Here is a 27,492-nt window from a genome sequence, read left to right on the forward strand (position 1 = left end):
TGAACCAGCCTTGCATCCCTGGGAAGAAGCCTACTTGATCATAATGGATAATTTTCCTAATGTGTTCTTGGATTCAGTTTGCCAGTATTTTGTTGAGGATTTTTGCATCGATGTTCATGAGTGAGATTGGTCTATAATTTTCTTTCTTGGTTGAGTCTTTGTGCGGTTTTGGTATCAGTGTATCTGTAGCTTCATAAAAGGAATTTGGCAATGCCTCTTCTGTTTCTATATTGTGAAATACATTAAGGAGTATAGGTATTAGGTCTTCTTGGAAGTTCTGGTAGAATTCCACATTGAAACCATCTGGTCCTGGGCTTTTTTTGGTAGGGAGGTTTTTGATAACCTCTTCTAATTCTTCGCGACTAACAGGTCTATTTAGATTGTTCACCTGGTCCTGGTTTAACTTTGGTATATGGTATTTATCTAAAAAAGTGTCCATTTCCTTTACATTTTCCAGTTTTGTGGCATATAGGCTTTTGTAGTAAGATCTAATGATTCTCTGAATTTCCTCTGTGTCTGTGGTTATGTCCCCCTTTTCATTTCTGATCTTATTAATTTGCAAATTCTCTCTCTGCCGTTTGATTAGTTTGGATAGGGGTTTGTCAATCTTGTTGATTTTCTCCAGGAACCAGTTTTTTGTTTCATTGATTCTTTGAATTGTTTTCTGTGTTTCTATTTTGTTGATTTCAGCCCTCAGTTTGATTATTTCCTGTCTTCTACTCCTCCTAGTTGAGTCTGCTTCTTTTTTTTCTAGAGCTTTCAGGTGGGCTGTTAAGTCTCCAATGTGAGCTTTCTCTGTTTTCTTTAAGTGGGCACTTAGTGCTATGAACTTTCCTCTCAGGACTGCTTTCATAGTGTCCCATAAGTTTAAGTATGTTGTTTCTTTATTTTCATTGAATTCCAGGAAGACTTTAATTACTTTCTTAATTTCTTCCTTAATCCAGGTATGGTTCAGTAGTTGACTGTTCAGTTTCCATGAATTAGTAGGCTTTCTGAGGGTAGCCTTGTTGTTGAATTCTAACTTTAATCCGTCGTGATCTGATAAGACACAGGTGGTTACTAATATTTTTTTGTAACTGTAGATGTTTGCTTTGTTACCGACTATGTGGTCGATTTTTGAGAAGGTTCCATGAGCTGCAGAGAAGAAGGTATATTCTTTCCTATTTGGGTGGAATGTTCTATAGATGTCTGTTAAGTCCATTTGATTCATTACCTCCATTAATTCTCTTATTTCTCTGTTAGGTTTCTGTCTGATTGACCTGTCCATTGGTGAGAGAGGAGTGTTGAAGTCTCCTACTATTAGTGTGTGCGGTTTGATGGCTGCCTTGAGTTTTAGCAATGTTTCTTTTATGTACGTGGGTACTTTTATATTAGGGGCATAGATGTTCAGGATTGAGACTTCATCCTGCTGAACTGTTCCTGTTATGAGTACAAAATGCCCCTCTCCATCTCTTCTGATGGATTTAAGTTTGAAGTCAACTTTGTTAGAGATTAGTATGGCCACACCTGCTTGTTTCTTAGGTCCATTTGCTTGATAAGCCTTTTCCCAGCCCTTTACTCTGAGTAGTTGCCTGTCTTTGTGGTTGAGGTGTGTTTCTTGTAAACAGCAGAATGTTGGATCCTGTTTTCGTATCCAATCTCTTAGCCTGTGCCTTTTAATAGGTGAGTTGAGTCCATTGACATTAAGTGATATTAATGACCAGTGGTTGTTAACTCCGGTCATTTTTTTAGTCGTAGAGTTTGTGTGTTCCCCTTCTTTGATTTGTGTTGGTGAAGGGTCTCTAGATGTCTGAGTTATTGTGGTCATTGTTGGACTCCTTGGTTAGTGATTTTTCTTCTATTACTTTCTGTAAGGCTGGATTTGTGGCTGCGTATTGTTTAAATTTGTTTTTATCCTGGAAAATTTTATTTTCTCCATTTATAGTGAATGAAAGCTTGGCTGGGTATAGTAATCTGGGCTTGCATCCATGGTCTCTTAGTTTCTGAAGTACATCTATCCAGGACCTTCTGGCTTTCATGGTTTCCATGGAGAAGTCAGGTGTAAGTCTGATAGGTTTACCTTTATAAGTAATTTGGCCTTTTTCCTTTGCAGCTCTTAATATTCTTTCCTTATTCTGTATGCTTTGTGTTTTGATAAGTATATGGCGAGGGGATGTTCTTTTTTGATCCAGCCTATTCTGTGTTCTGTATGCTTATTGAACCTTCATAGGTATATCTTTCTTTAGGTTGGGAAAGTTTCCTTCTATAATTTTATTAAATATATTTTCTGGATCATTGAGCTGCACTTCTTCTCCTTCTTCTACTCCTATTATTCTTAGGTTTGGTCTTTTTATTGTGTCCCATATTTCCTGAAAGTTTTGTGATGAGAGTTTGTTGGACTTGCTGTTTTCTTTGATCAGTGTGTTTCTCTATGGTATCTTCAGAATCTGAGATTCTTTCTTCTAACTCTTGTATTCTGTTGGTTATGCTTGTTTCTGTAGACTCTGTTTGTTTACTTAAATTTTCCATGTCCAGCCGGCCCTCTGTTTGTGTTTTCTTCTTTGTCTCCATTTCAGTTTTCAAGTCTTGAACTGTTTCCATTATCTGTTTGATTGTTTTTCCTTGGTTTTCTAGGGTATCATTCACTGATTTATTCAATTCTTCAAACTTTCTGTTATATTTCTCATCCATTTCTATAAGGGCGTTTTTTACATGCTGTTTAAGGGCGTCAATCACTTTCATGAAGTCAATCTTTTCTACTTCTTCTTGATTAAGGTGTTCATGTCCTCCCGTTGTGAGGTCGCTGGTTTCTGGTGTTTTCATGTTGCTTTTCAGCTTGTTGGGCGAATTCTTGCCTTGGCGTCTACCCATCTCTTCTTCCAAATGCTCCCTTATGGATCTTCTTTACGGGATCAGGTCTCCTTGCCTACCCAATGCTGGCTGTCCCCAACGTTGTCTCTCCCCAACGCTGGGTCTCCCCAACGCTGGGTCTCCTGGCACCGAGAGATCAGACCTCCGTGCCCAATGCTGGGTCTCCTGGCGCCGAGAGATCAGGCCTCCGTGCTGATGGGCAGGTGGCAAACAAAGCTCCTACCCTGCTTGGTGCAGGCAGGCCATAGAAACAAAGAGACTCCCGCCCGCTTGGGTGCCCTGAGGATTTGGACCTAGTGCCCAGACAGGCTGGGCTGGGTGATGTTATGTGCAGAAAGAGGGCGGTGGGGCAAAGTGGGGAGGGTTCTGGATGGAAGCTGGGTGGGCTAGGAAGAAAGAGGAGGTATGCAGGGAGTGGAGGCCCTGCAGAGAGCTCAAGAAGGATAGGGGGCCAAGGAACCTCTGAACTCCCCTTCCCAGGCTGGCGCCGCGGGGCCAGAAACTCACCCCCAAGAATAAAATTCTTACAATTTGTCTTCATCATTAGTGAACCTGGGATGTTTCTTATATTCTACTTAAGTTATAATTACTCATGGACTATCACAGTTAAGAAGCATACAGATTTATTTTCTGATATAGACTTCTCACATTTACTTCTCTAGTATATTCTTCTACAAGTAAGTAGAAGTCAGTAAGTCCTATTCATGTTCTCAGTCATCTGTTACCCATTCCACTTTGTCTCCATATTGTCTAGCAGATCCCACACTTTCTTCTGTCTTCACAGATTCTCACTGCTCTCCCCCTTTTCCATTCTGTCATAACTCTCCACCTTTTCAGTATAATTGGAACTCTCTGATGGATTTTCCTGCAGAAGATTTTTCTCTCCCTTCACTTTCTTCTTCAAAAATTTTTCCCTTCTTTTTGTCTTAATAACTGAAATATAGAAATTATATTAATGAGGTTGGAGTAATTGGAAAACAGAAATGCAGACAAAGGGGTGAGGGGAATCCAGAAAAAAATAAATGTATTTTCAGAGAAAAATAAATGATCTACTAAGGAAAGTAAAAAATATTTTGATTTTATTTTGGGGTTTTGCTGTTTTTGCTGTTGTTTTGGAAACAAGATCTTGCTATGCATTGCAAGCTGGCCTTGAATTCACCATCCTGCTACTACTTCCCAAGTGCTGTGATTCCAGGTGTGAGCCACCACCCTCAGCTGGAGTTTGACTTTTAAAATGATTACATTCTATGTTCCAGCCTTTCAAACACCCAATAATAACTCAATAAAAAGACAATGGAAAATATTTTCTATGGGTTCCAAAGGCTGTCAGCCTCAGTAGGCATCAATCATCACTTCTGCCTTTAGTCTGTCTCTTTGGGTCTAGACACATCAAAGCAATGGAACTCTTTAAGAACAAGGTGAAGGATGTTGTTGTGTTTAGACCAGACAACGAACTTTACATGTTGAACCTGAAAACCTTCACAAAATCAAGCGTGTGATGTATTTATGGCATCCTCTCATTACAAAGACATGGAGATAAGGCCCTTCCACTGGGAGAAATGATGCCTGTTGTATGGACCTGGAGCCCATTTCTACACCAGGATGAGGCAAATGGGGTGTCTGCTTATAGATATTCTAAATGCAGGAATAATGCACCAATAATAAGCATGTTCAAGGGAAAGTTTGTGCAAAACTAAGTGTTTTTCCTGAACTCTGTCTTGGATTCTTGGAATCGGCTTACACTGAGAATCAAGTAACTAGACAAGTACCCATTGAGCCCTGGAGTTTGATGAAAATGGTTCATTTTTATACAAATACCCATTTTTCTTAACTCAGACTCTATTTGATTCCAGTTATATTCTTATGAAAAACCAAGCCACTATTCCCAGCCTTGATCTTAGAAGACAAAGCACCTGAGCCGATGAACTTCCCCAGCTCCTCATTCTCTGGATGTGGTTTAGAAGACTCATCCTGGCCTTCATCTTCTGAGACCTCCTTCTCATCTAAAAGGGGAATCTCGACCTTTTCATACAACATTGCAAGCTGCTGTTGTTCCTCAGCTTTTACCAGCCGACTGGAGAAGGACAGAGATGAATGTGAGGGCAGTTTGTTTTTGGTTTTTACAGTGAATCATTCTGTTTTATAGAGAGGGTTTTTAAGTTTTATTTATATGCATGTGTATATGGGAGAAGGGAGGTGGCGTCATGTGCCTGTGAAGACCAGGGAGGAGCCCTGGATCTGGAGTTACAAGCAATTATGGGCCCCCCAATCTGGATGCTGGAAGCTGCACTCTAGTCCTCTGCAAGAGCCTGAGCCATCACTCCAGCCAAGATCATAGAATTTTTTGCTCAAGAGAAATTGTTCATTTATGTTGGTAGATGGAGAACAAAGGCAAAAATGTGTATTTATGTAAGACTTCAAATTTCTGATCTGACCCAGCTGATTTATGTCAACAAATACTCTGATAGTACCAAATCTCACAACTAAAGCAGGACTGGATATGAGTGACATACTTAGACTAGATATAAAATTCAAGGAATTTACAACAGAAATCACTATCAATGCAATATGATGCAAAATAAAATTAATGTCGAGGAAGACACAATGAACAAAATGTTAAGATTTTAAATAAATGTAAGATACTATTGACAGTTCCTTTTACAGAGCCTCTAATACCCAGACTTGGCCCAGCATAGATCCTGTACTTAATTGGAGTTAATGAGACAGATTGATAAGCAAAGAGTTTGTCACACAAGGCTGAGGACCCAAGTTCAATCCCCAGTACCCACATAAAAAGTCATGTGTGATGGTACACACTGTCCAACACTGGACAGGCAGGCAGGCATGTTATTACCACAGCTCACTGACTACCCATCTAACCTAGTGAGCTCTAGATTCTAAGAGATCTCCAGAAACAAGATGGATGGCACCTGAGAAATGACACCTAAAGTAGACCTTGGCCTACAGCCATACACAGCAACACACTCACTCACACACAGACAAAGATGTTGTTTTGTAAACTGGGACTATTCTGATATTGACATTTTATAGCACTATATTAAAAAATATCATTCATCCTTGTGTTGGTTTAAATTAAAAATGACTCCCAAAGGTTCATAGGGATTGGTACTATTAGGAGGTTTGGCCTTGTTGGAGGAAGTGTGTAGGGCCGAGGGGGTGTGGGTAGAGATTTGAACAATAGAAACCCTAACTAAGACAGAAGCTGGTATCAGAGACTGGGATATTTCTGTGATAAGCAAGACAACATTTTTGATTGGAGGAATGAGGGCTTTGGGACTTTGGGATGGGAAGGCAGTGGAATGCTTCCCTAGATAAGTATGGCTTATTGGGCCACACGTAAAGCACTGGGCATGGAAGACAGTGGTACTGAGGATGATTTGAACTGTATGGGCCAGCTCAAAAGGTTTCAGATGAGAAGAATATTCATATGTGGCTTGGAGACAGATCTTGTGATATTTTGGCAAAGAATATGGATGCTTTCTGTACTTGTTCCAAAAAAATCTGTTTGACTCTTAATTGAAAAATTATGGGTTAACAGCTTTGGCAAAGGATATTTCAAAACAACCGAACATTGATTCTGTTGCTTAGTTATTAGTGGTCAGTACTATGCAGATCTATAATTAAATGGAGCAAGGTAAGCAAGACAAAAATACAAAATACACAGTTTGAGAAGAAGAGGAACACTAGGAAAGAGTTTAGAGAAAAGTCTGATGCTAAATGGAATACAGGGAGTGATGACCTCAGGGTGAGACTCCCACTAGCTATGCTTCCAACTTATGAAAAGGAACTAACGAACAGTGTAGGTCCAGGTGTGCAGTACAAGCCTTTAATCCCAGCACTCAGGAGACAGAAATAAATGGATGTCTCAGTTCAAGGCCTGCCTGGTCTACAGAGAAAGTTCCAGGACAGTCAAGCTTAGAAAGCAAATGAAACCATCAAAAAAAGAAAACTGGTAAAGATGCAATTGAAGGAAAGAGTCTTGTTACCGCCCCCGCAGCAAGCAGCAGAACTTGGCAGCTTCAGCCATGTGGTTTTGAATTAAAAGTCAAGGATAGAGAAGAAAGGGGTCGTGGAATCTCCCTCCATGGCTAAGAGAAGCCACTGAGCCTAGGCATGTGCGAGGGGTATGCCTGCATGGAGGCCTTTGTGTGAAGCTGTGAAGGAGAAGCCTGAACTGTCTTGGAGACCCTAAAATGATGGAGATAACAGCACCATGGATACCTGCCAAGAAAGGTGGCTAATGGGGGATGGAGCCACTCAAAGTGAGATAAGTGTGTTGCAGTCAACAAAGCTGAATAAAATTGGAGATCTGAAGACTATTTTGACATCAGACACAGAGATACAGAGTTTGGAATTTGCCCAGCTATTTGTCAGTCTTGTTTTGGTTCAGTCTTTCTTCACTATGCTCCCTTTCCTCTGTCTTGGAACAGTAATGTAAATCCTGTGCCACTGAATATGGGAAGTTTGTGATCCGCTTTTGGATTTTGATTTTTACAGGCGATTACAGTTAAGAGACTGTAAAGAAACTTTCCGAAAAGAAACTTGAACCTTGAACTTTTAAACTATGGTAAGACTTTGATAGATTCTGGGGGACCTTTGAAGTTAAACTGAATGCAGTTTTGTATTATGATACGGCCACAAGACTATGGGGGCAAGGAGTGGAATGTGGTGGTTTGAATGAAGAAAGACCCCCATAAGGAGTGGCACTATTATGAGATGTGGACTTATTGGAGTAGGTGTGACTTTGTTGGAGGAAGTATGTCACTGGGGGTGGGCTTTAAGGTTTCAAGTGCTCAAGCCAGACCCAGTGTCACTCTCTCTTCCTGCTGCCTACAGTGTCCAGATTTTGAATGCTCAGCTATATCTCCAGGACCATGTCTGCATATGTGCTTCCATACTTCCAGCCATTACAATAATGGACTACACCTCTCAACTGTAAGCCAATCCCAATTAAATACTTTCCTTTACAAGAGTTTCCATGGCCATGGTACCTCTTCACAGCAATAGAAATCCTAAGACAATCCTGGTTAGTGAATTTTTAAACACCCCCTTAAAGTTTACAGTTGAAGTAGGGCCTTCCTCTCGCCACTGGCAGTCCAGTTCTGTAAGCAGATCTGTAGATAGCTGTTTCTGTTTGATGTGGAAATGGATGACAGTGTTTTAATTCTCCTGACAAACTTAACTGCCCAGCTCTATGAGACTTGTGTAACAAAAAACTTCTTTGATGGTTAGCTTAATTGTATTCTAAAAAGCAGTGATATAGGAAAAGCAATTGTATCATCCTAGATACAGGTTGCAAAATGGCAAAAAAAAATCTCACAAAATAATTCATTAACTGTATTAAAGACATTGATTCAGACAGGGTGACACATTGGTCCCAGATGAAAATTTTTAGAGAATTCAAAAATACACAGGAGAAAAGATAATTATTTTAACTCAATATTTTCAAATGTTGATATGAATACAAAAAGTCTATAATAAGCCAAATATCCAGAAACAATCTGTGCTTAGCATCTTGGTGCAGTCCTATACTCCAAATTCAAGCCAAAGGCAGAATAACAGTAAGTTCTAGGCTAGCATGAGCTAAATTGTGAGACCCTGTCAAAAAAAAAAAAAAAACTTCTTCTCGAAAAACTTTTTTAATAAATGTCTTTATTTGCTATATTCAGGAGGCCATCAACTTTAATGGAGGTTTGTACTTTCTTTGGTTATTTCTGTAGAATTCCAGGCTTAATCAAAACCACAGAATGTGGTCCAAATAGCATGATGCCACTTGGATTAAAAGTTTCAAAACGATGATGCATTTGGATAAGCCCCACCTAATGTGATTAAAGTATGCTTATGAAATTCTCAAAGAACAAGTAAAATCATTTTAAATATTTTTAAAGATAAGAGTTTTACCCCAATATCTAAATTCTAAAACTCAGTCGGCAAAATGATTGTCACCCAAGCCTGAGGTCCTGAGTTAAATCCCAGGGACCCACATAAAAAATCAAGTGTGTTGGTACCCATTTGTAACCCCAACACTGTGGAGATTCTGATATTTCAGTTTCTTCTCTCTTCCTCCTCCTCCTCCTCTTCCTTCTCTTCTTCTTCCTCCACATCCTTCTCCTCCTTGTCTTCCTCCCACTACTACTACTTTGCTAGCATAAAAAAATATTCACATTTTGGAAGCATTGATCTGGAAGTGTAATGTGGTCATAGTAATTTAGTAATTAAAAGAAATGTCACCATCATCATCACCTCTGACTCTAAATAATTTTCTTGTGTATTTCCTGCCCTATTAGTTAAGAACAAGGGAGGTTATTTGGCATATACTTACTATATCATATAGGAGATTATGAGTCCACATATCAGGGCAATGGCAAAGGCTATACTAGAAATTGAAATTACATGAACAAGACCAGGTCTACGTGGAATTGCTGCTAAAAATAGAAAGAAAAGAAGTTTGTTACAAAAAAAATGGCAGTACTTTTAGAAATGACATCCCTAATTTTTGAAAAATTAGGAAACTAATTGAAAACTAAGGTTAGAGACATCCCACTTAGAGCTGAGTGCCCCAAAGTCTCTCAGTCTCTGTACATTATTCAATTGTGGGTCTCCATGTTAGTTCCAATTTATTACAAGAAGCTTCTCTGATAAGGGTTAAATGATGCTCTGATATATGGGTATAGCATTAAATCATCTAATTGCTGTTTCTTTAGCTGGATATTAGTAGGAGGTTTTCCAGTAGGTCCCATGACCTATCAAATATCTGGTCCTTGGCCATATTAGCAGTGTCAAGTATGATCTTTATTTCAAGGAGTGGGACTTTAATCCAATCAAAAAGTAATTAGCTACCCTAGGCATAAGGGCCAGTCAAAAAAGCACACCCTGACCCTGAAACCAGAGTCAAAAGCTTAAAAGAAGCCAATGAAAGAAATACACTTTGGCCTTGAAATCAGAGCCAAAGAAATACAATCTGCCCCTGATCAACTCAGTACAAAAAAAAACAATCAATCCCTGAGCAGAAAAACCAACCAATCCCTGAGCATGAAATCCAGTCAATCTCGAGTTTATTCAAATTCAGGAATTGAAATCCAACCAATTCCCACCCTGATACTCTCCACCTTTGGGAAACTCTGCCCCTAAGAAGCTATATATAAGCCCTGTACCTGCTCAGCTAACTGCTGCCTTTTTCCACCCTGGCAGAAGCAGCCATCCTCCTGGTTCTCCCTCCCAACTAATATCTTGAATGATGTTTGAGTGAGACCTTGTTTTCCCAGATTGGAATGGAGTAGAGAAGTAACAACTTTTCTGAAGCAGAATTATAACACTTTAAAAACTCTCCCCAGCTAGAGCAGAGTTATTACATTGGGGAAACCTTCCCCTGAATCAGGGCTGTAAACCGCTACATTTAAGGTGATTTTGTGGTACTCCTTGGCCCCTGACTTCCAGGATCCCCTTCCATCTGAATTGCAATGTTTACAATAACTCCCATAACATTTGTGCCACTATTGTACCAGTATACCTTGAAGGTAGATAACTGTTATAAGTAGTACTGTGGTTATTCTGACTGGATGATACTGCTGATTATACAGAAGATGAGGCAGAAAAATTGTAGTGGAGCTGATACACATGTGAACTCGCAGACACTGTTGCACAAGACCTACCCAAGGTTAAGCCAGATAAAATCTCAGAGAATGAAATGAGGAAGTGGACACACAGTCCCACCCCTACCCAAGAACTTATTTGCATTCAATACCTGCTGGGATGGAGGGGGGGGGATCAGTTCCCTCCAATGAAGTGTCACTGTGTGTATCAACCACACTACAAGGCAGGCCCCATGCTCAAGAGAAGCTGGACAACGCAAGACAAACTCAATGTGGTCTTTTTATGTGCTTTTTGCTTTGTTGGTTATTTTTGTCTTATCTGATTTTGTTTTGTTGTTGTTGATAGTATTAATTTTTAGTTTTGGGAGACTTGGGGGTTTTTTGAGAGAGAGAGAGAGAGAGAGAGAGAGAGAGAGAGAGAGAGACAGACAAAGAGACAGAGAGAGAGAACATGAAGTTGACTAGGTAGGGAGATGGGAAGAATATGTGAGGAATTGGGGGAAGAATATTACCAAAATATATTGTACAATCTTCTTAGTTAAAAATTTATTTTTAACAAATCCTGAGATTATCTCTCTGTATCACATTTGCAGTCAAAGATATGATCTCTCTGTCTCTGTCTCTGTCTCTCTCTCCTTCCTGTTTTAGATGTCAACTATCATGCCACCCCTGCCATTACAGACTCTCCTCTGGAGCCTTAAGCCAAAGTAAACCCTTCCTCCTATAAATTGATTGTGGTCATGATATTGTATCACAGCAACAGCAAAGTAATATACTTGATAAAGGAGGCAAGAGACTCTTCAAGGCACTAATACTTCCTACAATACTCCCATTGAGGAGAGGCTTCTCAATATTGTTGACCTCATTTGAGGGTCTGTCCTGCTGAAAGACACGGATAAATCCAGACCCCTCTAGCAGAAAAAAATAGAGCCAAAAATCTAGAAAAAAAAATAGAGCCAAAAATCTAAGCAGGAAGAGAAGTATCAAAAATCTAGATTAGCCTGTTCAGTGACTCTGTTTCAGGAACTAGCTGAAGATAAAGTTAGATTATAATCTTGAGAATAATCTTGAGAAACAGGGAGTTACCCCCTTGTGATTAATACTGATATTTTCGGAATTTTTCAATGATCACTGGTATTTTCAAAATTTTCCAATGATGCCCTCCTTACCCCTTTGGATTACTGGGTTGTGGTTTCTTCCCTTAAATACCCCTTCTCCCAGCTACACGGGGTGGAAATCTATACCCCTGCATGGGAAATGAGTTTTGGCCCCAGTGTACTTGTTCCTGTCCTGTCAATAAACCTCATATGATTGCAGCAAGGACAGTCTCTCGTGAGTTCCTGGGGGGTCATGTTATCCCGAGACTTGACTGAGAATCTCCCCACTCTGGTGGGTCTTTCTTTTGGGGGCTCGTTCAGGATTGGTGACCACCCTTGTCTCCGAAGACCCTCTTGGAGGTGAGACATTGTCTGTGTGTCTGTGTCTCTGTGTTTCCCTGCCAGCTGAATTCTGTATTTTTGGTTTTAGTTTTGCAGTAGCTCGCATCTCAGGAGGAGGCAGAGGGAGTGATCAGCAGACATGCTAGGAGATCACCGACTGCCACCACGGGAGACATCCCAGGAGGTGAGAAGGGACCCAGGGACGCCTGGGAGATTCCAGTCTGGGTGCTGCTGAGGATACGGAAGTTCTCCTAGAATGGAGGAACTATACACCCTCTAGGCCACCTGTATTTCTGGAATGGTTTTGTCTGTCTCAGTGGAGATGGACATTTGTTTGTTTGTGTGTCTTGTGTGTCTTTGGTCTTTTGTCTTACTTATGACTTTGACGAATGGGACAGACTGTGATGTTGACTCTGGATCAGTGGTTTTGTCTTTCTAAGTTTTGTTAAACCTTTGTCTGTGTGTCTTCGGTCTTGGTTTTCTCTTACACACAGGTAGCATGTTCAGTTCTCTGGTGAGATACCTAGGTGGCATTTCTCAGTTCTGTGGTATGACATGTGAGTGGTGTGGTCAGTTCTCTGTAGAGACACGCGTGGATAGCAGTCTCATTTCGATAGTAGGGCAGGTCACAGCCGTGAAGCAGCTTGAGGCTGTGTCTTTGGTTTGTTTGGCACCATTGTCCTGTATGACTGTGTAATGTATGTTTTGCTTTTGTCCTGACTTAGACTGACGCTGACGTACTCAAATCATGACTTCTTTGACTTTGATATTATGACCACTTACAAGACTTTAGAGGTAGGGCCATAAGCATAGGGGTATATTTCATAAAAAAAGAAGTCGGCCTCGGCCCCAAGCACATGGCTGCGGGGCAGCATGCTTGTATGGATGGCTGGGCTATTCAGCTTTGCTGTTAAAAGGTATTGAGCCTGGCAGACACAGTTGTAGAAGGCAGATGTACCCCAATAGAATTGCAAACACTAAACAAAAAAGATCTGAGGGTAATCGCTATGGCCTAAAGAGGCTAACAATCTTTGTTCCCCAGTGCTGCATACCACCCTCCCCCCCACCCCCGCCGCCCTGTGCTGGTGGACAAGTTCCCTCTGCCTGCCCTGGGAGCTGCATGCCTCAAACCTCTGGTCAAAGCTGACCAAGGCTTGGCTCCACGGGTGAAGAACTCTTTCATGTCCAATAGGTTATAAGTATTATAAGCATCTGTCATCATTTATAGGGGTTGGTTACAAATTACTGTTGGTTAATGTTTTTTTTAAAAAAACCTATTGTTGGTCTCAAATGTTTCACACTGGTACAGGATTTTATGAGCTGTTCTTGTTTAAAAATTATTGTTGGTTAATGTTTAAAAAAGCCTATTGTTGGTCTCAAATGTTTCACACTGGTACAGATTTTTATATACTGTTCTTGTTTAAAATGTATCCATACATCCCCACTGAGAAAAACCACAGAGAGGACTTTAGTAAGAGTTTTTTTGTGGCAAAAGGAGCGGCAGGCTGCACGGAAACTGTATTCATTTAAACACTACCTAGCCCATTAGTTCTAGCCTATTATTTGCTAACTCTCAAATCTTGACTAACCCATATCTAATAATCTGTATGCCACCACGAGGTCGTGGCTTGCCGGCCTGAGTCTAGCCAGCTTCAGTCTCAGGAAGGGGAATCATGGCATCTGCCTGACTCTGCGTCTTCCAGCATTTTGTTCTGTCTACTCCACCCACCTATGTTCCAACCTATAAGGCCAAGCAGTTTCTTTATTAATTAACCAATGAAAGCAACACATAGAAAGAAGACCCACCTACATCAGTTTTTATGTTGTCTAAAAGGCAAGGGAGGATTTTGGGTGCATTGTCTAAAAAGCAAGAGAGATTTTTGCTATGTTGTCTAAAAAGCAAGAGAGATTATTGGTATGTTGACTAAAAAGCAAGAGAGATTTTGGTAAAAAAAAAAGTGTAAACAGAAATGGATCTTATCTAGTTCCCTGTGTATGTTTTCAAGGTCAGATTTAAAGCAGGTAGGGAGCAGCTGACAGTCTATTGCTGCAGGGCTATCCAAGGGGCCGCAAGACGCCCCACTAATTTGGCCAAGGTAAGAGAGGTTCTTCAGGGGCTGGTTGTTCACCGTCTGTGTTTCTTGAACGTTTAAAGGAGGCTTATAGGTGTTATATTCCCTTTGACCAAACCTCTGAGGGTCAGCAAGCAGCGGTAGCTATGGCCTTCATAGGACAGTCAGCATCAGATATTAAGAAAAGTTGCAGCAGTTAGAAGGGTTACAGGATTATACCTTGCAGGATTTGGTTAAGGAGGCAGAGAAAGTGTTTCATAAGTGAGAGACTGAGGAAGAGAAGTAAGAGAGGGGGATGTGGGAGGCAGAAGAAAGAGAGAACCAGAGGGATCATAGACAAGAGAGAAATTTGACTAGAATTTTGGCCGCAGTGGTAGGAGAAAAGGGAAAAACAGGACCTAGACAGATAGGGAACCTGGGCAACAAAAAACCAAAGATGAGTGAAGATGGACAGAGGCGTCCCTTGGACAAAGACCAATGTGCTTATTGCAAAGAAAAAGGACATTGGGCAAGAGAATGCCCAAAGAAGACAGGAAGAGCCTCTAAGGTACTGGCCCTAGAAGAAGATGATTAGAGGGGACAGGGCTAGGACCCTCTCTCCCACACCGAGGGTAACCCTGGATGTGGAGGGGACCCTTATGGATTTTCTAGTGGACACAGGGGCTGAGCACTCTGTGCTGAAACAACCATTGGGAAAGCGAAAAGAATACAAAAACTATAGTAATTGGAACAACTGGACAGAAACAATATCCGTGGACCACCTTACAAACTGTAGATTTGGGGAGAGGACAAGTGACTCATTCCTTCCTGGTTATCCCTGAGTGTCCCATGCCTTTATTAGAAAGAGACTTGTTAACAAAGTTGAAGGCCCAGATCAGGTTTACTTGAACCAGACCAGAGGTGATCAAAGCCTTCTGTTGACTGAACGAATGACCTTCGCTCCCCTGTTGTCCTCAATCCCGCTACCCTACTGCCTGAGACTGATGACTCCTCACCTACCCATCACTGTGCTGACATTTTGGCAGAAAAAGCTGGTACCCAAAATGATCTAAAGGATCAGCCTTGGCCTGGGAGTCTGAGCTGGTATATGGACAACAGCCGTTTCATGGTTGAAGGTAAGTGGAAGGCGGGGGCAACAGTGGTGGACAAGAAGCAAGTATCTGGGCCAGTAGCCTCACTGAAGGGATGTCAGCCCAAAAAGCTGAACTCGTGGCTTTGGTACAAGCTCTATGGATGGCAAGGGGAAGTCTATCAACATCTACATTGACAGCAGTGCTTTTACCACTGCCCACATACAGGGAGCAATAGACAGACAAAGTGAACTGTTAACATCTGCAGGAAAAGACATAAAAAATAAAGAAAAAAATTTGAGCCTTCTCGAGGCCATACATTTGCCAAGGAAGGTAGCCATCATACACTGTCCAGGACACCAAAAAGCTCAAGATGCTGTGGCTAAAGGAAATCAGATGGCAGACCTAACCGCTAAAGAGGCGGCCCAAGGAGCAATGATCCTGGCAGTCAAAGAACCCAAAGATTATTATGATATCAGTGAAACTTTAGATACACCCCTGAGGACTATCAAGTTATGGGAAAATTAGGACTGGTAAAGAAAACTCCATATTGGGCAGTAGAGGGAAACTAGTCCTCCCACAAAAAGAAGGACACAAATGTGTTACCAACTTACATTACCTGACCCACTTGGGGGCCAAGAAACTAAAAGATGTGGTTAGGTCCTCCGACTATTACGTTATAGGACTCTCTGACTTGGCAGAAGAAGTAGTCAAAAGCTGCAAGGTCTGTGCTATGACTAATGCAGGACACTCCATATATATATTCTCCTGGGAAGAGGCTCAGGGCGACCAGCCTGGGGCCTACTGGGAGGTAGATTTTATAGAAATTAAGCCAGAAAGATATGGTAACAAGTACTCATTAGTTTTTATAGATACTTTTTCAGGCTGGGTAAAAGCTTTTCCTACCAGGACTGAGACAGCCAATGTGGTGACTAAGAAGATCATAAAAGAAATCTTCCCGAGGTTTGGGATACCCAAGGTCTGATAATGGACCTGCCTTTGTTGCCCAGGTAAGTCAGGGACTGGCCACCCAACTGGGGATTAATTGGAAATTACATTGTGCTTACCAACCCCAGAGCTCAGGTCAGGTAGAAAGGATGAATAGAACTCTAAAAGACACTCTGACAGAATTGGCCCTAGATATCAGCAGGAATGACTGGACAGCCCCCCTTCCCTTTGCCCTGTTCTGGGTTAGGAACACCCCAATTTAAACTCACCCCTTATGAGATCCTATGTGGGGGACCATGAATGCTCACTGAGTCTGGTGCAGTGTATAATCCTGATGCTATTCTTTCTAGACCTTTATTTGCCTGCCTAAAGGCCCTTGAAGTTGTGAGATGCCAGATCTGGGAACAACTGAAGGAAGTATGCATCTCTGCCTAGATCCACACCTACCGAGTGAAGCGAACTCCTGAACTACCCAAATTGCAGTATCCGGGGCTTTTAACAACAATACCAGTCAGGATGCTTGTGTTTGGGGTACTAATCATGGGCTGGCTCTTACTGAGGTTATATAATGAGACTCTTAAGAGCCCTAAGACTCCTGACACCAGGAACTTGGTTCCCAATTTAGATAAATGGTGGGCCTGTAATACAGGCCTGATACCTTGCGTGTCAACATCGGTTTTTAATGCCACCAAAGATTACTTGTGCTTGTACAACTGGTACCTAGGGTCTTTTATCATCCAGCTAACATGCTTGAATATGAGTTTGACAAGCACTCAACTCGCTTTTGACGAGAACCTATTTTTCTGACACTACCGGTAATCCTGGGCCTTGGGGCAGCTGCTGGTGTCGGGACAGGCACCACTGCCCTAATAAAGGCCCCTCAGTACTTTAATGAATTAAAACTAATTACCTTCATTAGAGAAAGAATAAGTGCTGTTCAGATTTTGATGTTACGCCTCCAATATAGCCTTTACAAGGTCAAGAAGATACTGAAATCTAGTTCTATGATCAGAACTAGGTACTAGAAGAAGTGGGGAGATGAAAGACCTGGATAAATCCAGACCCCTCTAGCAGAAAAAATAGAGCCAAAAACCTAAGCAGGAAGAGAAGAATCAAAAATCTAGATTAGCCAGTTCAGTGACTCTGTTTCAGGAACTAGCTGAAGATAAAGTTAGATTATAATCTTGAGAATAATCTTGAAAAACAGGGAGTTACCCCCCTTGTGATTAACACTGGTATTTTTGGAATTTTTCAATGATCACTGGTATTTTCAAAATTTTCCAATGATGCCCTCCCTACCCGTTTTGGATTATTGGGTTGTGATTTCTTCCCTTAAATACCCCTTCTCCCAGCTACTTGGGGTTGAACTCTTTACCCCTGTGTGGGAAATGAGTCTTGGCCCCAGTGCACTGGTTCCTATCCTGTCAATAAACTTCATGTGATTGCAGCAAGTACGGTCTCTTGTGAGTTCCTGGAGGTCGTGTTATCCCCAGACTTGACTGAGATTCTCCCCACTCTGAGGGTCTTTCACTGCCACCTAGCCCTAGCTAGTGTTCAATCTTGGAATCCTGAGAAACAAATGAAGAAAGGAGAAAAAAGACCCAAGGAATGGACATTTTTCTTCCTTCTCCTTCTCCTTCTTCTCCTCCTCCTCTTTCTTTATATTCTTCTTATTATTATTCATATTCTTTGGATAAACATCAATTTTCAAAGGAGAAAAAAAATACTGCCAGACATTCTAACACATCTTTCATCTCAGCACTAAGTAGAGAGAGAGAAGTGGATCTCTGTGAGTTCAGAGCCAGCTCAGGCTACAGAGTGAGGGAGCCTGTCTCAAAAACAAATGTTAACATAAGACTGCATAGTCCAGATTACAGAAACAGTTGTGAGGCTGAAGCAATGGCTCAGCAGGGAAAAACTCCAACCAGAAAACCTATCAGTCCAAGTTTGACCCCCTACAGAGTGAAAGGAGAGAATAAAGTCATGAAATATGTCCTCTGATGTCCATCTATCCATAGGCATCATACACACAGAGACACATAGACACATTTTAATTCATTAGAAATGCAATGATTTTAATTTTTTTTCAATTTTACTTCCCCAAACCCCAGACTTTCTTCTTGTGGTCACCTCTTATCCAAGCCCTCATTCTTACCCTATGGATGTCACTATAACAACACTTTTCACCTATAGATTTGCTGACCCACAGCACCTGTAACCTGTAGATAAATTAACTCCTTGCTCATAGATATACTAACCCTTGATAGTAACTCTTGTCACCTGGCACCTCCCTTGTGTCACCTTGGCTTATGATCAAGATACTGCCCTAATGGCCTAGAGGTGTTAAGTTGCTGTAGTAAAAGGAAACCACAGGTCAATTCATGGTGTAATCCCAGATACCTGCTTTCCAAGAGTTGGATCTAAAGAATGCAGAAGGTGCCGTGAAGTCATGAGTTGTCTCTGAAGGCTCAGGTGTAGCACTAGTCTGTGATGTTTCTGAAACTTCAAAGTAAAGAAGAATCATTTTTGTACAGAGAGGCAGGACTAAAGCAGAGCTGGGAAACGAGAGGAAAGAGCTTGAATGCTGAGTTTAGGAAATTCTTATGTGAATTTTGCTACAAATAGGGAGTAAGAAATGGCTCAGCTTGGTGACTGCATAAGCCCCACCTCCTGCAGCCCCAATAAGTTAGTCTTGATCACCTGATATGACATTAAAAATGTGTGTTAAAGAGACATTCAACTGATGCTTTAGGAAGTGGAACAAATAAGGGGTCTAGTGACCCCAAATTCATCCTTGGAGTAGTAATATGAGCATTAGGTTTAAATTGAAGCAATTAAACAGTCCTAGTTGAGGTGGTCCTCCCAGAATTTTCTTGGCTCCAGTCTCAGAAAGTGGATGATGCAATGATGCAGGTGAGATTGAGAGATACCCCCTTAGAGATAATCATGTGTAAGAATCTGACCCAAAGTAAAAAAGAAGAACACAGTGGAGGTAGAGGTACCAGGCTTTCATCCTGCCTTCCCCTCCACCATTAAAATAGATCCCATCCAGGTGTGGTGGCACAGGCCTTTAATCCCAGCACTAGGGAAGCAGAAGCAGGTATAACTCTGTGAGTTCAAGGTCGACCTGATCTACATAGTGGGTTCTGTGGTGTAGGAGGTTCTTCTGTTTGTGTGTTGCTTTCATTGGTTGAATAAAGAGACTGCCTTGGCTTTTTGATAGGGCAGCCCTTAGGTGGGTGGAATAGACAGAGCAGAATGCTGGGAAAAAGGGAAGTGTGGCACTCGCCATGATTCTCCTGCCTGAGACGCATGCTGGTTAGACTTATGCCGGTAAACCACAGTCAAGTGGCAATACACATGAATGGAGATGGGTTACATTAATATGTGAGAGTTAGCCAGGAAGGGGCTGAAGATATTGGGCCAGGCAGTGTTTTAATGAATACAGTTTCTGTGTACTTATTTCAGGTGTAAGCTAGCCAGGTGGCAGGACACAGCCCATTGCTCATTTTACTACAGTTCTGGATCAGCCAAGACTGCATAGTGAGACCATGTCTCAGAAAAAAAAAATACTAATTTTTTTTTAAGTAAACACTATGCATAGTTCAACATTCTGGGTAAAAAAGTTAAAGCAATTGTTAGAATAAGAGCTTCAGTGGCTCCCACGGAAGCCTCTCTCCCTTATCAGCTGGGAGCCCCTCTTCTTCCCTCTGCTGCACAAATAATTTAAGGCAGCCTGACTACATGTAAATAGAATATGCTGGGTACTTTTAAGAGAAAGAATCATGCTTTATTTGTTGGATGGAAGTTTTTAGAACTGCACCACACTCTGTGTGGTAATAATAACTCACTGTGGTGCTCTATATGTGAATGGTCCTCTATAGGCTCATATATTTGAATGCTTGGTCTCTAATTCATGGAGTATTTAGGACATATTTGAAGGTGTGGCCTTTTAGGAATAGGTATGTCACTGAGAGTAGACTTTGAGATTCCAAAAGCCTTCACTGGGCCCAGTCTCTCTCTCTCTCTCTCTCTCTCTCTCTCTCTCTCTCTCTCTCTCTGCAATTTGCAGATTAGATGGGAGCTCTAGCACCAAGCCTGTCTTCCTGCAGCCACACTCCCAGCCAAGATGATAACAATGAGGACAATGGGCTAATCCTCTGAAAACTATAAGCAACCCCCCCCCCAATTAAATGCTTTTCTAAGTTGCCTTGGTCATTGTGTCTTCCCCCAGCAATCAGTAACTAAAACACTCACCTAATAAACCTCTTACCCTGAGGGGCAGTTTGTTTCAGATCCCTCCTCTTGATCCTATCTCCTCACTTCTCTCACCTCAAAATCTATTGATATTGCATCTATACTTGAAAAACAAGTTCTTATTTCATATACTTATTTGTGTGTATGTTTGTGAGGTTTTGTGTTTTGTGTAATGCATGTGGAAGTCAGAGATAAGTTCAAGGAAGCCCATTCTTTCCTCACACCATGTGGTCCAGGGAACCAAACTCAAAGTCAGACTCAGCAGCTAGCATCTTATTCCGCAGAACCATCTCACAAGCCCCATTTTTACATTTGTAAAAATCACCCTCTGGAGACGTTACAGTCATTACCAGCTTTCAAACAAGAGTTTGACAATACTGCCAGGCCTGGTAGCACAATTCAGGAGGTTGAGGCAAAAGGGTTGCAAGTCAAGGTGAGCATTGGGCCATGCATGGAGTTAAGTTCAAGACCAGCTTGGGCAACTTAGTGAGTGAGGCACTATAGAGGCAGGATAAAAAGACCGGAAAAGTATACAACATGAAGGGAAAAGGGGGCCCTCACTCTGGAGTCTGAGTAAAGCCCTTGGCCAGTTGAGAGCCAAGCACTCCAGTATAATAATGCTCTTTGTAAAGGCCACCAACCAAACATCAACATTCTATTCATATATACATATTTCACATTAAAATAACAGTGACCTAGGCTTACACCCTGGATGTGTATTACCTTTGGAAGGACCCTTGTTCCTTACCTAGACACTGGGAAACTTGGTTTACAGTATAGATTTCCTGCCTTCCTGTATCCTTGTGGCCTTGACTCTTACCTTCACAATGGTGTTCCTGTTGGGTCTCCCTCAGAAATCACCCAGTGATAAGATAGCAATTTTCAATGCTTACCAAAACCCTACATATGACTGTTATAAAAACCCTCCCTCGAGGAATCTCTACCCACACTTGGGTATGCCCTACTTTCTTCCGAGTGCCTCTCTTTGTCCTAAACCTATAATAAAATACCTTTAATAAAATCTCCACTTTTGCATAAACTGACTATCCCTGAAATGCTCATGGATATATTCAGCACCGAAGATACAAATACTGGTGTGACCTGAATCAGAGTCCCTAAAATTCTAGGGGAACTCCACAGGTTGCAGAGGGACAGCGGGGAACAGTGTCTCCTTCTCCTATGCCCCAAGTCACTGACACTATCTTCAAATAGCAATGAAAGGGCTGAGGACAGAGATCAGTGGTAAAGTATGTGGTTAGCATGAGGCCTCTAGCCCAAACCCTGGGAGCAGACATAAGCCCAGTTCTGAAACATTCTGCCCACTTTCAACCTCAGAGCCAAAAGATGCAATCACTGTGACCTTTCAACACATTTCTCTCATTAGGAGTGAGTCATACATCTTCCAATATGAACAAGAGTCCAAGAGTTCCAGGAGAACATTGGGGGCTCCCAGCAATTCCATTAGATGACCACTTTTTTCCTCTAGCTATAGAACCTACAGCTGAGAGCTGAAGCTCACGGCTCAGCAAACCACTAGCACTAACTAAAAAGAACAGGTTAGTGTCAAAGTCGAGATGAGAACACAAGCCTTCTCACACCCAGACCCTAACCCAAGCTTTGTGCTTTGCGGGTGGTATAAACAAGCAAGTGACAGTCCTATTAGTGAGTGTTTGGGACTGATAGATGTATTCATTGTATTATTGTTCTATATGTTGATACTTTGACATTTGAGGACCCTCCTGACCCTATACACACTACCAGACTAAGACCAGTTAACTCCTAAGATGGTAGAGTTTGCCTTTCACATGCATTCAGATCAGCCCAAGCCCAGTGAGCAACCACCCACCTCCAATGAACCCTTTGCGAGCCGTTAGTCTGCAGACTGCTATCTAATTGCCCTCACCACTCCGGGGCCCAACATTGGACAAACTAGGAAGAGCCCTTGGGTCAACGGAAATTACTCAAACTACTCAACTGTAAGGCCTCTTATCTAGCCTAAGTTTTGTTTGTGAAAATAAAAATAAAGGCTTTGGGCCACATGTCCTTACTCCCTCTTCCTCCTGATCCACTTCCCATACTCCATTAAGTGGCCCTTCTGCTTAGCATTTGTGAGTAACAAAAACTTTTCCTTCATCAACCTTAACCAGAATTTTTGGAAAGAAGATACAACCACAAAGGCAGTTGATAACTTTCATAATGTGAATTTGAAATGCTACAGGTCCAGAGCAAAATTATCTTGGACCATCTTTAACCCTTCAGTAGCCATTATTGTCCTCCTCTGGTGTGATCTGACATCTTTCTGACCATTAGGTAGATCTTTGGAATGTACACACAGATGGACCCTTCGTGTCCACCAACCAAAAGGCAAAGAGTGCATTAGAGAGCATTTGAGGCCTGTAGCTAAGATTGATCCACTTTGTTGTAAGTCATCGACTTGATATTTCCACCAACGTATTTGAGAAGTGTCTTGATTATTTCTGTTCTATGAGCTTAAAAAGTTCATGAGACTATTACTACACTGGAACATGAAATTAGAGATAACCTGAGTCTGTGTTCCCAGGCTATGGACACTCATAATTCATTCCAGAATGGTCTATCTTGTATCCCCTTTGCGTTGAGTGTTATGTTTTTGCATTGTCTCCTTTCCATGTCTGTGCTCCCTACATACCTGCTTCAACCAAATCCCAGGTACACTGTGAAACAACAGAGATGAATCCAAGTGTAGATCTCATCTCTCTTCTAAGAATCTTCATTTCTGCAGCAGGTGAAGACCATTGCAGAGATCCAAAACTGGTCAAGCAACTATCGGGTGTTCAACCCGAACTGGTACCTATACAATGCAACAACTACACATAAGACTTGGAGAATACTTCAGAAGATGGAACAAAAAATAGAGAGAGCCAAAGAACCAGGATGCTGCTGGGAGGTAATGTCTTCTAGACATGCCAGGGAAGCTGCATCCACGAAGTTTCAACACTCTGGCTGCCTACACAATGCTTGCATATGACAATGCTAGTTGTCACTACCAACCTGAAATGGAGACATTTCACAAATCCCAGCCCATAGATGAAGAGCTGCAGGCTATCAATGACTGTGGAGACAGGCAGAATCTTACTTGTTAGTTATCCAATCTCAAGTGGTCAGCCTTAGACAAATGTGCATATGAACAGAACTAAATGGACTCCACAGGGTGTTTGTGTGTATATGTGTGCACGGGTTAACAATAATCATTTTAAAAGTAATGAATTTTATAAGGAGTGAAAGGGGACATGGGAGGAATTGGAGAATAGGGTGGACGGAAATTATGTAAATACAGTATTTACATATGAAATTCTCAAAAATTAAAAATTATAAATTTAAAGGTACAAAACAAGAATGCTGAGTAAGGAATCAGTTCCTGGCAGGCATTTATTTAACAGATGTGAAGAGACCCAAAGGGAACTTCTAAGGTGGGAAGAGTAGCAAAGCAGAAAGGTGGCCTATTGTCTAAAGAGGATTAGGTGGCAAGGGCCCTTGGGAAAGCTCCATGCAGAAAAACCAGAAGCAAAGAAGCCTCCAGAAAGTTGGTACTGGGGTTGTGTGGGCTGGTTGCATATTCTGCATCACCCAAAGGGAGCTGAAGCTCTTATTCAGCCTGAGCCCTGTTAATCCCTAGTGAGCACCAAAGGGCACCTTCACAAGTCCAATTATTCTTTGAGTTGATCTTGTATCCCGCCACTAAAAAATATAAATGTTAATAAATATATTCCAGTATCTAGAAGACATATAAGCTAATTTGCCACATCATGGCATGCTATTTGTATCCACTTTTTTATTTTGTGACTGTGGGATTTCAAAAATATAAGACCTTAAGTTTACCGTCAGGGGAACTGAGAAACTCCCTCCCAGGATAAGGGCGTGAAAAGACAGAATTGAAAGCTGTTGGCCTTTACCACAAAGAAAGAGAGCCAGACCAATGAAGCCATCAATAATGGCCTTCCTCAGACACAGATGAGATGTGACGAAATCATTAACAGACCCTTCTCTTGAATACAAGTGAAATTTCATTCTCCTCCCAGGAGGACGCATATACGACATCAAAGATCATCTTGGCTGGGTTCCACTGTTTTAAATCACTTCTTATCTTTTTGTTGTAGGTGTTGTTGTTCATTTTTGTTTTTTATAGAGTGCCACGAGAATCCCTAAAGGACCTGGAACTGAAGGGAGATCTGCCAGAGCCTCCCAAAGTGCTAGGTCTTAAAGTGTGAACCACAACATCTGCTCAAATGATTTCTTATCAACTTTGAACTCAACAAGAAACTTTCCCTGCTACTTAGCTTTCAAAGTGCTGGAAGGTGCCGTGTACACTGATGGGGGAGGAAAGACACCCAACCCTGGACCCTGTCCACTGGTACGACAGTGACGAGATGGGGGTATTCATACGCAGGCCTGGTGGCCAAGAAGTCCAAAAGAGGTCCCCTGGAACTGATCTTGCAGACAGTTATGAGCCATTATGTGGGTGCTGGGGAATCAAAGCTGGGTCCTCTAAAGAGCAACCAGCTCTCTTAACCACTGAGTCATCGCTCCAGACCTGCCCTTATGTTTGTATCCATATGTTTGTGCTTCTTCCAACCTGGGTGAAATAAGTTTCTTGTTGCAGTAGGCAGTGGTTGATGCACAGATGCATTACTGTTCAAACTGATAGTAATAAATGCCTGTGGGTGCTATATATGGTATACTTGTTATTAACCCCCACACACCTTAAGGAATAGAGACCACTGGGGAAGAAGAGAAGAAAGCCAGAAGATGAAAGGCATGTTGTGAAATGTTGTCCTCTGGGCATGACATGATTGATACACAAGGAAGTTTTCAACAGCTGTGATTATCTACACACAGTCAGTTCCGTTAATACTTCCAGCATAGAGGATGAAGGGCTTCAAAGGCTCCAGCCCAACTGAGAATTTCATTGGAAATTGATATTTGTTAGGATGTAGATAGTCACTTTTCTTTATGATTGTGGTTCTTGGTAGGTTTCCAATGTCTTAATGGATAACCTCACACCGATGAGCACTAACTGGACTCCAAGGATTGGAAAAATTAATTAAAATTATAGAAGGAAAGGAAGACCCAAAGCTTGAGGGGGTATGATCAAGATACATTGTATACATGTATGAACCTTTTAGAAAATAAATACAAATTTAAATTTAAAAAGATAAATGTTTTTGTTCTTTCCTTTTCCAGAGCTGAGGACCAAACCCAAGGCCATGGTTTTGTTCTTAAATTAAAAAGCATAGCCTAGGAGACAAATGGTACATGTTTGTAGTTCTAGTACTTTGGGAGGCTGACACAGGAGGGTTATGAGTCGCAGGCCAGCCAAGTCTGTGGAGTAAATACTTATCTTTAAAACTAAGTCCAGAAAGCCCAGATGATTATAAATAATGCAGGACATTTGCAAAACATCTGTATCTAGACATCAAAAAAAAACAAAACACCAAAACGTGTAGAGCAAATTACACCTAAAGTCGTTCATAGAACCAAGATAGACTCAAGGTTGCTATGCACACTAATTAAAGCGAAGGGCAGTGGAAGAAGCAGTAGCCTTTAATGAAAAGCACAAAGCACACTGAGACATAGAATATTTAATTTCCTATCAAATATTTGTCTAAGTCTTCTCTGGACTTTACTACTCGCAAATACTCAAGGCATATGCACTCATACAACACACATATATCACACACACTTATACCACATGCACACACCATACATAAACTTGTATACAAACATATACCATGCATGCATATGCACACACCCATTCACTGCACATATCACACACACACAATATACTACATATACATACCACACCACACACACACACACATGCACACCCACATACACCACACATGCATATACATATACTGTACTTACCACACACACATAATATACCACATATATACACCAAACCACACACATATGCCAACATGAACACACATACACTGCACATACCACACACGCATAATATACCACATATATGCATCATACCACACACACATACACACACAATTACACCACACATGCACACACATACACCATACACACAAATAAACTACATATACACACCATACATACAAATACACCATACACACACATATATCACACACACGATACACCAAATATACAGACCACATCACAGACACAGCCCGTATATGCACATGTACACACATACACACCACAGACCACACATACACACACAATACACCACATATACACACCACACACGCTCGGCTCTGATCCTCCCCTCAATAAACAATACAGTAACTTACTTGAGGTTCCTGGGGTTGGATGAATTACTGAAATGTAGTCTCTGGGTTCTTCCACAAGAGCTTTTGATCTTTGTAACTGTCTACTCCCTTGAAAAGAAAACTTGTAGCAGTGAAATATAATTAACTTCTCTTTAGTTCCCTGGAAACAAGTCTTTAGTTCCCCCGAAATAAGAAAGGCCATTGCTGAAGCTACCTGGTGAGTCCATTGCTTTCCCAGCAGGATAAATCCCATCTGTGTAAGGTAAGCAGACATGAAGTAGGCATTCCAATAGAAACCAAAATAAAAACATAGAGGAACTCTGAACCTTGACCATCATTCTAAAGCTATCAATTCTTTTTCATACACTAGAAAGAAGTACTTATCTAACAGCCTAGCGACTGGAGCAGGAAGACACTGCTACCCATGGAATGTTTGGGTTCTGATTTAGAGCCCCTAGTGTGAGGTCAGTTTACTGTGCTGCCCTGAAATTCCTTCCCAGAACCAGAGCAGTCAAGGAGACTGACTAAATGAGCCTGGTGTCCTATAGCAAGGCAGACAGGAATGAGACTGGGTTTCTGCCTTCAGGGAGAATGCAGATTAGGGAGGAGGTGGGCAAGAATCTTGATTCAGTGTGACAAGTCAGAAGTGACAGATGCTAGCTGCAGTGCCACGCATGTGCAGTCCCAGCACTGAGGGGGTAGAGGTTGAAGGTTCAACAGTTTGAGGTCATCCTTAGCTATATAACAAGTTAGACAACTCAAGGCCAGCCTGGGCTACATGAACCCTTGTATAAAAACAAACAAACCACAACAATAAGACCTAGAAGGCTACATAGAAAGCAGCAGACTATATTGTAGTCCAGGCTCAGTTTTTGAAAAAAGAAAACTCTATATTCTAAACCATATCTTTCTTAATTTATTCTTTCACAAAGTTTTATACTTACAAATAATTATATATTTATAAA

The 27,492-nt window shown here is 41.5% G+C and overlaps 1 protein-coding gene across 1 annotated transcript; it reads right to left on the bottom strand.

Moving 5' to 3' along the window:
• Positions 1–3,628: 3,628 nt before the first annotated feature.
• Positions 3,629–26,862, bottom strand: CUNH19orf18 (chromosome unknown C19orf18 homolog). Its single transcript, XM_041654554.1, has 5 exons — positions 26,742–26,862; positions 26,549–26,635; positions 9,194–9,296; positions 4,764–4,924; positions 3,629–3,783 (listed from the first exon to the last, which is right to left on the bottom strand). Exons 1-5 carry the CDS (start codon positions 26,860–26,862, stop codon positions 3,629–3,631), a joined length of 627 nt encoding a protein of 208 aa, XP_041510488.1.
• Between the last annotated feature and the right edge of the window lie 630 nt (positions 26,863–27,492).

Source organism: Microtus oregoni, unplaced genomic scaffold (assembly GCF_018167655.1).
Source record: "Microtus oregoni isolate MIOR12 unplaced genomic scaffold, Mior012 000006F_ref0000085, whole genome shotgun sequence".
NCBI classification, from domain to species: domain Eukaryota; kingdom Metazoa; phylum Chordata; class Mammalia; order Rodentia; family Cricetidae; genus Microtus; species Microtus oregoni.

Excerpts from the sequence above, each read along its gene's own strand:
- CUNH19orf18 (XM_041654554.1), bottom strand. The coding sequence starts at position 26,862 with ATGGTCAAGGTTCAGAGTTCCTCTATGTTTTTATTTTGGTTTCTATTG. Across the intron at positions 4,925-9,193 it reads ATAATCTCCTATATGATATA|TCGGCTGGTAAAAGCTGAGG; the intron begins GTAAGTATATGC and ends GTCCTTCTCCAG. Across the intron at positions 3,784-4,763 it reads GGGGAAGTTCATCGGCTCAG|TTATTAAGACAAAAAGAAGG; the intron begins GTGCTTTGTCTT and ends TCTATATTTCAG.